The following is a 10,113-nucleotide window of genomic DNA, read 5'->3' as shown; positions in this document are numbered from 1 at the left end:
AAACTACTCACACTCACATTCACACCTATTGGCAATTAAGAGTCACCAATGAACCTATTAATTGCAAGTCTTTGGACTGTGGGAAGAAGATGGAATACCCGGGATAACATACAAACTACAAAGCCATGGAAAGGCTACAACCAGCTGACCGGTTCAAAAGCAGAACCTTCCTGTTGTGAGGTGACAATGCTAAAGACTGATTGTACAAAGTGAGACATATTCATGAAGAAGATTAAATAAGATAACTGGTATGTACTCTATTTTTCTTTGCTCTTTGCTAATGAAAATATTTGATAACAGAGAGAGAATTTTATTAGCACTGGCACTAGTATTTTGCCAGGAACTGGATCCAAAATATAATGGTCAGTGACACCTAATACTGTATACCTTTTCTTACACTGGGTAAGTAACTTTGGAATGAATAGACACCACTTTGAAACATTATAATGTGCTTTCCATATACATTCATGAAAATGTGGCTCTGCTCTTGCATAAGAAGTTCTGTACTTTTTTCTCTATATGTACTGGGTAATATGGCAATAACAGAGCCTCCTACCCTCCATACAAATATGTAATAAATGCCTAGTGTTGGTCACAAAGCCTTGAAGGCTAAACAACAGTGTGGACATTTGCGACTTTGCATACAACAGCTGATTCTGAAGCTGTGAATAATTTTTAGTTGTGACGGTTAATGATCTCTGATGTCTTCTCATGAAGTCTGTCATCCTTCAACAAAAAAATTAATTTTGAAAGAAGATTTCATTGGATGCAGATACTCAGGTCTTCAGACTGTAACAGACAGTTGTAGCAGTGCTTTAGGGCTCTGCTACAACTGTTGTGATTTTTAGATCTTGCCTGCTGGGAATTGAACCACAGCATCACAAGTTCTCCTTTCGAAACATTTGGTCACAAGGTGGCTTTCCCTGCCAGGCTGCCCGCTGTTTACCTAGAGTGGTGCGTTGACTTGGTAACATGGCGGAGGTGCTGATGTTCATGTCAACATGTCTTAGGAAAATGTCAGACAACTGGCTGCTTGTTGAGCTGCCTAAACGTTTGGCCTCATAACTAGGGCAGATGTGGCACCTCTGACCCTTGACCTGGAAAATAAAAGCAAAAACAGACACGTAAACATGGTGGCTAATGGCCTTCCGACCCACCTCAATGCTCACCATATGGTAACAAAAAAACAAACAGTGTCTGAATGGCGTCTGTGTTCCCCACCGACAGTCAGCCTGGAAGGGAAAGACGTTTTCGCAGTGACCGCTCTGGTTCCCTCTGAAACAAATATCACAGGAGATGCTTTGGGTTGTTGTGCAAATCAGCAGACAACGCAGTAGGGTAATGACGCATGTGACTAAACTTCTGCATTTCCTGCAGGGATATCAGCGGCGGATTAAATAAAATTTCCCAAAAGACATGATTAATTATAATGTTTTTTATATGAACATATGCAGGTCACTTGCACGTTGTAGCCCACTAGTTTACAAATATTTGTCGGCTCGTGACCCAGAGCTGATGATTGGGAAACAGTATGACTGGCGAAATGCTGCACCCAGAGGTTATCATTTTCTAACTTGGCTGCTGATTAACTCCTGACACCATAAAATAATGTAGTGTGTATATAAAATATTAAATCTGTTTATCTCTGTGTTGTCATGTCAACAAGTACATTTTAAATACTTCACTTCATTTGCAATGTACCATAATTCTGGAAATCCCACCGAGTTGGAGTATGCACATGTTGGACAACAAGATAAGGCGAGTGAGAAAGTGTTCATCAGTCAGGAAATAAAAACATTTTCACTTGCCTTCAGTGAGGGGCTGTTACTTTGAAAATAATCTTTTGACAAGTTAATTCAAATGCAATTTCTGTAGTTTAGCACTCCCACTCGTTTTTGGTGTCTTTACTGTCTCACTTGTGTTTCAGCTAGCAGCTGATCCCTCAGATCTGTAGTTGTTGTAGGCATCTGCTTTTTACAAACTTGTGATTATCCGATCACACAGCTTTGCTACCTTTCCTTCTTTTTTATTTATTAGCTCAGTTGACTGATGGGTCAATAGGACATGCAGTAGGTCAAGCTGGACCTCACCGTGTACTACTTCAAACAGTTATAGACTGTACATTTTTATTTCAAAAAGTAAATCTTAGAACAAGATTTGAATTTCATATGAAAAGTCACCATCTGGTTTTAGGAACCGTTTGTTGTTTGCAGGTCTGATTGGGCACTACCTTACCAGCAGGAAGTAGTTTCATGGACAACCGACAACTGTGAGACCTGTGGATTGTCAAGATTTGGACAATGTGAACTGACCCTTAAATAGTTTTCTCCATTACTACAGTCCTGAGTGTACTATGGTGGTTTGTTCTACGCGGACAGTCACTGCAGGTGGCTTCTGGCTGATCCTACTGCATTTAACAGCAGCAGATGAGAGCTGCGTGTGTGTGCGTGTGTGTGTGTGTGACTGCTGCAGCTCGAAATTATGTGAAAATAAAGACACATCAGCATCTTTTTGTAGCCTTGTCCTCTCTGCCACACCTTTACCAGCTCAAGGTTTGTGTCTCTTTCTTCCACCCTTTATCTTCCTGCCATCTTTTTCATCCAGCTGTCCTTTCATTGGACGCTGCAGGGATTCTCCACTCTTAATCAAAAGATTATAGATGTGTATGAACACCCCCTGCTATGTCTCTGAACACGTGTGTGTGTTGCCATGTCGGTGCATTTGCACGGGTACACTTCATATGTGAGGGAAGCCTGCCGGGGAGGGTGTGTGTGTGTGCACGTGGGTGGGCGTGAACGGTCTCTGTGGAGATGGAAACCTGCATGCTGCTTATTGGCCAACAGATGTGGAGGAGGGAGGGGCTTCCTTCGAGAAGAGATGTGAAGCTCCACAGAGATGAGGATGGAGGGATGCTGAGACATGGGAGGAGGGGGACATACAGTGAGAGACACAGTGAGAAAGAAGGGAAGGAACGCATTATAGGAATAACAGAAGAGATATGAAGTCATGAAATAAATTAATTAACTACCCAAACATGATAATGACCCTAACCCAAATCCAACCGATTGGGTTTGATGAATTTGTAATAAAACAACGTCCTAAATTCAAAAACTGCTTTCCTAATCAATATGTTATAGTATAATCCATCTTTCAGAACAAGAATCGGCTTTACTGGCTTATTATGTGAACACATATGAGACAAGAGGGATTTTCGTGGCTCTCAATGTACTTCTATAAACAATTTTCACGAAGATAGAAAAGGACAACAGAGAGCTGAACAAAGATAATTAAAAATAAACATTTAAACTACAATGGACTTGGTAAATGGATTTGTATAAGTGCTTCCCCTGTCCACCGACCACTAAAAGTGCTTATCACATTCACACATGCATTCATACATTGATGGCAGAGGCTCAACAAAATGAGAAATTATGAATATAGGAAACAGACATAGAAAGTTTGTATGAAGACAACTTTTGGAATCCCAATGAAGCTTTTCAATCAGTCAAGTTTGAGAATCTCTGGATATAGCACCTGTACTTTTTTCTGTACAAACCAGCTTTATATATTGTCACTGAATTTCTCTGGGATGCAGCTGTACTACGTAAAACTCATTCAGTTCAGTCAGGGAATCTGTCTTTACCAAAATACACAAGTCGATTTGAGCTTTTATTACAAATGTGGCAGAATGCCAAAGGACTATAATGACCTGATCAAGATTCAGTTTTTATCAAGCTTTTTGATTCTTTGACTAAATTTTACAAATTAGATCAATATTCACACAACACTTTAGTGATTATATTTCATTGTGTAGGTGGGACCTGCTTCACATTGAGATATATTTGACTGACATGTTTTTGAGAGGGTTAGAAAAACTTGATCTGAAACAAATCCATCCTTACTGGAACATCGTCTTTACCCAAAAGGGTTTTTCCACAGTAATGGTGTTGCATAGTGGGAATACAGTAACAGTAGAGAACGAGGGAATGAAGAAATAAAGTAAAAGAGTGAGAGAGATGGAGTAAGGAGGAAGAGAAGGAGAGTCAGAATGAGTGTGTGAAAAAAAGGGTTGGTGGTGGAGGGAGGGCTGGACAACAGGGAGCAAGGAGAAAGGGAAGGGAGGAAAAACGTGTGTGTAAGAAAGAGAGAGGAGGGGTATGTGTGTGTGTGTGTGTGTGTGTGTGTGAGAGAGAGAGAGAGAGAGAGAGAGAGAAAGAGAGAGCGAGGGGGAGGAGAGGGAAGCGGCAGTGGCAGCGCTGCATCATCACTACTGCCACTACAACAGAGGAGAAGCAGTTTACAGGCTGCCTCCCTGATCTTTCTCTCTCTCTCTCTTTCGCTCTCTCTCTCCTTGTCTCCTTCTAATACACACACACACGCACACACACTCTCTCGCTCTACACACTTCCTCACACTGGAAGTAAGCCGGCCGCCTCTGAGCCTCACAAGAAGCAGTGAGGAGATCCTGGTGACATTATCCATCACTTCTGGATGTTCGCCTGCCTGCGCTCGTCTGTCTTCAGGACTCTTCCTGCTTGAGACATTGTGTGTGTGTGTGTGTGTGTGTGTGTGTGTGTGTCTGTGCGTATGTGTGTGTTCATCTCCTGTCAGTGGACCGTGGAGGAGGCTGCCACTTCCAGATCTGATGCTCCTTGTTTCGACTCTCTTGCTTTTGTTTGCTGAGACAGCCGTCACTGTCAGCATGGAGGAGTGTTAACATCGGAGCTGCCGGGAATTTCGGCATTGTTTTTCCCTCCCTTTTCCTTTGCTGGCACTCAAAGAGCAGAAGTGGATGCCTGGATTTTTCGGTGGCTGCGTGCCGAAGCAGAGTGCTTACCTCAGGATTTGTAGTCGAGGGGGGGATATGATAAACAGCTGCGAGGGGAGGACGGTTTGCACTGCAGCATCAGACTGGCATCTCTTGTTCTACGTTGGGGATTTTTTTGCCTCTAGAGGTTGCACACATGCACATATTTCACACCCAGCAGCACCAGCACCAGCACCACCAGCAGCAGCAGCAGCAGCAGCAGAAGAGCCTGGCTGTGTGTTGCATACACCAATGGATTACTGCTACTTTAAGAACAGACTCCCTGCCTGCTGAGGGAGAAAAGATGCTGATTTAAGAAAAACAGGAGGCGCACTTTGTTTTTGGAGCAGAAGACAGGACGAGCAACTTCAAGATTTAAAAAAGAGACTAGGGTGACGGGTGACGGCTGCTTTCAACTGAAACTGCCCCCCTCCTTCTCCCTCTCCCCAGTCCAAACATGAACTCTTCCTCCGATGTGAACCAAAGCGGTTCTCCCCCGTTCTGCCTGCTGGGTGCGGTGGGTTACTCCCATAGCCTGGATACCTGTGTGCTGGAGGTAGTTGTCATCCTCTTCCTCACCGTGCTAATCATCGCTGGAAACCTGGTGGTGATCTTTGTCTTCCACTGCGCCCCACTGCTGCACCACCACACCACCAGCCACTTCATCCAGACTATGGCCTACGCTGATCTGCTGGTTGGCGTCAGCTGCTTGGTGCCCTCGCTGTCCCTCCTCCACTATCTCCGGGGCCTGAATGAAGAGCTCACCTGCAAGGCGTTTGGCTACATGGTTTCTGTGCTGAAGAGCGTCTCTATGGCCTCTCTGGCGTGCATCAGCGTAGACCGCTACATCGCCATCACCCGTCCATTATCGTATGCCACGCTGGTAACGCCATGCCGGTTGAGGGTGTGCATCGTTCTCATCTGGGTTTACTCTGCGTTGATCTTTCTGCCATCCTTCTTCGGTTGGGGAAAGCCAGGTTACCATGGGGACATATTTCAATGGTGCGCAGACTCCTGGAAGACCAGTCCGGGTTTCAGCACCTTCATTGTGGGGCTGCTCTATGCACCAGCAGCACTTACTGTCTGCTTCACCTATGGGAGTATATTCAGGATCTGTCGGCAGCACACGAGAGAGATAACCCAGCGCCACGCCCGCTTCAGCTCACAAACGGAGGGTGACAAAGGCGAGCGGGGGGAACGGTGTGAGGGCTGCCCGGACAAGCGCTACGCCATGGTTCTGTTTCGCATTACCAGTGTCTTCTATGTGCTGTGGATGCCATACATCCTCTACTTCCTACTGGAGAGCGCTGGGCTGTATCACCACAAGGTGGCATCTTTCCTCACAACATGGTTGGCAATTAGCAACAGCTTCTGTAACTGTCTCATCTACAGCCTGTCCAACAGCGTCTTCCGGAAAGGTCTAGGTCGCCTCTTTAGCCCGTTGTTTCCTTCCTGCCTCGGCTGCACAGATGCCAAAAAGGCTCCAGCTGTAGTTACCCCACGACCAGACGCTCGATGTCAAGTATGAGTCCCAACGACGATGGATTCGGCTTGGTCACTTTGGCGGCATCGGCCCTCTGTGTATGCTTTGCTCTCAGCTGCTTAGCATGACACAGGTCTTTTTGGTCCCGCAGTGAAATGTGTTGAGGACCTTCTGCACGGAGCACAGAGAGGTGCCCATGCAAACGCCTGTCGGTCGTCTCAACGGCTGATTTTGTGGAAAAGGAGGCTGTGAAATTCCTTCTGGGTCTTTCTCAAATGCTCTTCAGTGTGATGCTGCTCTTTCAAGGATCACAAGCCGGCGACAAGGAGTAAAGAAGTTTGATATCGATGAGGAAAGTGGACTGTAGAAATAAGATGTGTGTGTGAGTTCAGAGGATTTAATAAGCACTCCTGCCTGCTCAGACTTAAGAAATCCCAGATGCAAAAAAAGGAGAGCACGACACGACTTGTGTTGTGTTATCCAGCAAAAATGCAAATAATATTTTAAATCTTTGAAGCCTGACTGAAATTGTCTTGGTTCTTTCAGGGTAGAAATAGATAATGCAAACAATGTTTAAAACACTTGAAACAGACTACTGTAAGTGTTTTCCTGGTGTAACTCCCAATGCTAACAAGTGAATATGTGGAGAATAATAGACCAAGAAATCATTTGATAATCAGCCTGTGAGTTAGAAATGTGTATTGGATGGACTTTAATCTTATTTCCCAGAGAGAAGATTAAGGTCTATGAAAGAGCTTGTGTGTGTTTTCTACTCTAATGAAGTTAGGTGTCAGTGGGAAGCTCCAAGCATGTTTACACATGAAAATATTAAATTAAAAATGAGCTTTACTTTCTAAGATGGCTGCAGTTTTCCTGCCAGCAGACAGTGGCGTGCCCTCATCCAAGAGACAGTAAATTGTATTTATTTGGAGAGTTTTATTCTCTGTTTGCGATTCCTCCTCAGGTTGATCAGCAGTTCTTTGTTAAGCTTCTGGGCCGTTTGCCTTTCAGCTGAAACATGACTCTTAAATCACAAGCCACGTAGCGTCGTAAGATAATCACCTCCTGACTTGTCGGTGTCAGCATGGATCATGGATTTGTTGTCTGACAGGATCCATGCTTCATTGTAATCTTGAAGTAATCTTTAACTTATTGCTTGTGTCTCTCTCTCTTTAGACCCGCAGCAGCTGATAGCTGTTAGATCAGCGTAAGGTGGAGGAGAAGTGGTAACGCTGTGTGAGAGGGTCAGCACACTTTTTCTGAGAGCCAGTGACAGCTTGTGGCTTTTTTGCTTCATGTAAATACACTTCAGAGTTTAAATATTTAAACAGCGGCTAACTGGGCCCTTTGGGGGATTTTTGTCAGCCCCTGATGTGTAGTAGCCCTTCTGGATTACAAGTGATTTTGGGGATAAAATGTTGTTTTATAAGATAACTTATTTGTCACAGCCAAGTGGTTTGACATGCTGCACTTGACACTGAACCTGTTTTTTTTTTACAGTGTTGAGAAGAAGGGGAAGTGTTTCTTTATATACTGCAGGAAGATTTAAGACCATTAAGATTTCAGATGTCGAGTTTGGTTTTAAAGTCACAATGAAATGGCATTTCTGAGAGCGTCTTGCTCCTGAATTTGGCAAATTTACGATTGAAAAAAGAAAGTACAGGAAGATTGTTCTGGGAAAACACTTTATACGGTCAAAACTAGACCACGTACTTTTGTGTCCTTTTTTCTGAGGCAGTTTTAATGGTTTGGTCTAGACTCCTTACATCCAGTAAAGGGACATTTTAAAGCAACAGCTACAATGGTATCTAAAAAACATTATTACATGTATGTGTGAAAACAGCATGCAGTAAACTATAAACTAAAGTAAATGGAAGTAAAAACCAAAGCACAGTTGCTGAACTCTGTAATTTATCATTTATTGATTTAGGTTCAGTTTAAAAAAAGCTGTAAACATATGGCACATCTCATCTATCTGTTATAGTTTCCTTTGTGACAGCACAGGGTATAAACATTAATGTTGTCCGACTCAGCTCAAGCCTCTTGAGTTTATAAGTAAATGCATGCCTTCTTGCAGCTGTAGAAAATAAAAATGGTCTAAAAATGAAACTGCTCACAGCAAATTCAGTGGATTATCTTGAGCGGTCATGATGATGATCAGCGGGTCATGATGTCTGAAAAGAGACATTGCTGTTGAGTTTTGTTGCACCACAAGCAAAGTGCCATCTAGGTCGATTACAGCATTTCTGGTAGAGGGGAAATATGTAAAATAAGGATGATGTTTATTATATAACCGATGATATGTAATAAGTCTTGACTGAATGTCTTTGGCATTTAGACTCTACAGGGAGATTTGTGATCGGGGGGGCGTCTGCCCTATGCAGCAGCAACATAAATCCCCCCATGGAATCCAGACACTGGTGGTGGTGGTTGATGACTGCTGAGACTGATGGGGCTGATGAAATAACAAATCTGCTAAGACTTGCCATGATAGGGAGTTGGAGTGGTGCGTACACAGCAGCATGAGGCAGAGAGAGAGAACCAAATTTATAAAGACTGCAGCCATATGACGGGCTAACAATAAAAGTGTGTTGCTGAGCTTTCGGCAAAATGTGACACCCTGATGAGAACAACTTAGATAACAACTGACCGCCTCAGGTAATGACAGCAAAGAAATTATGAGTGAGCATGCCTGAGGAGTGCATGACAGGATGAATGAAACATTTATTAAAGGCCTAAGCATGCAAAAGAGTAGTCTTCCTATCTGAACTTTCACTAGAGCTTCATGTTTTATTTTTGTGATGAACTGCGATTTCTGTTGGTCATTCAGTGTATTAAATATAATTTAAAATGTATTCCACGACAGGATAGGATGAATTATATATATATATATATATATTGTGTGTGTGCTGTCACAAGTGAGATCACATAAAAAAAATTGCCAAATTAGCATCTACTATTGATTTTTAACTTTTATTTCATTGTGACTTTAAAGGTTTTACATTTTCCCTCTAAAGACACCACATTTCACCACAGGGGCCTCAGGCGTCAGAGGTCAGAATAAGGTCAGGGTTCAGAGTTTAACCTGTAGAACATTTTAGGTGCAACAGGCACACCAGCTGCTGTCAGGGGGATTGAACATCCCACTAACCCTGCTGCCCCCAGTATGTTCTATTTATATATAATTTTTTTATGTAACAGTATATGTTATGTATACAGTATCTGCTATGAAAATGTAATTTCTGCAAAGTGTTGATATGTTTGATCCCTGCTTGATTACTTGTGAACGTTGTTCCTCTTCCAACAGACTTTAACTGCATGATTCTGGATCAATGCTCTTGTCTCATGATGCTACTGAAAGCAATCCACTAGCTGTGCTCCTTGTCTTAGTATCCTAATTACTGTTACGTAAGGTTTGTCATGTTTTTTTTATAAAGACCAAGAGTTCGTGTTTGCTACGGTCCATGTCAGAAAACAAGAATGACCTCCAGAAACCTTCTGGCATGCCTGTTTATCTTCTCCTGATGCAGCTGTCGAGACAAAATGACGCAAATCTACAAAAAGGGAAATTTTGTAAAGAAGTTATCAGAGTCATCAATCAGAGTTTGATCATTTCAAGAGTTACAGGTTAAATGAATGCACAAAGGACTATTTGCAGTTTTGTGTTATTTTCCTCGCCAGCGCGATGCTGCTTAACAGTGGGAGTCAGTGCAATACAGCTTGCTGGTGTTCCCTCAATCCACAACAAATCAATAATAGTAGAAGAAAAATAAGAATGAAAGGGCTTCACTTATCTAAACTGAGCTGTTTGCTATTCAGCATG

General features: G+C 43.0%; 1 protein-coding gene across 1 annotated transcript; it reads left to right on the top strand.

Annotated features, from left to right (window-relative positions):
- Nucleotides 1-4,232: 4,232 nt before the first annotated feature.
- Nucleotides 4,233-9,155, top strand: LOC104935245 (probable G-protein coupled receptor 21). The gene has a single exon (XM_019272311.2). The coding sequence runs from the start codon at nucleotides 5,265-5,267 to the stop codon at nucleotides 6,333-6,335; it is 1,071 nt and encodes a 356-aa protein (XP_019127856.1). The 5' UTR covers nucleotides 4,233-5,264; the 3' UTR covers nucleotides 6,336-9,155.
- Nucleotides 9,156-10,113: the final 958 nt, after the last annotated feature.

This window comes from Larimichthys crocea, chromosome III (genome assembly GCF_000972845.2).
Source record: "Larimichthys crocea isolate SSNF chromosome III, L_crocea_2.0, whole genome shotgun sequence".
Taxonomy (NCBI): Eukaryota; Metazoa; Chordata; class Actinopteri; family Sciaenidae; genus Larimichthys; species Larimichthys crocea.
Note: the sequence above shows the minus strand (reverse complement) of the source record. Positions and strands in the feature narration are given on the sequence as shown.

Coding starts and splice junctions, on each gene's coding strand:
- LOC104935245 (XM_019272311.2), top strand. CDS start 5,265: ATGAACTCTTCCTCCGATGTGAACCAAAGCGGTTCTCCCCCGTTCTGC.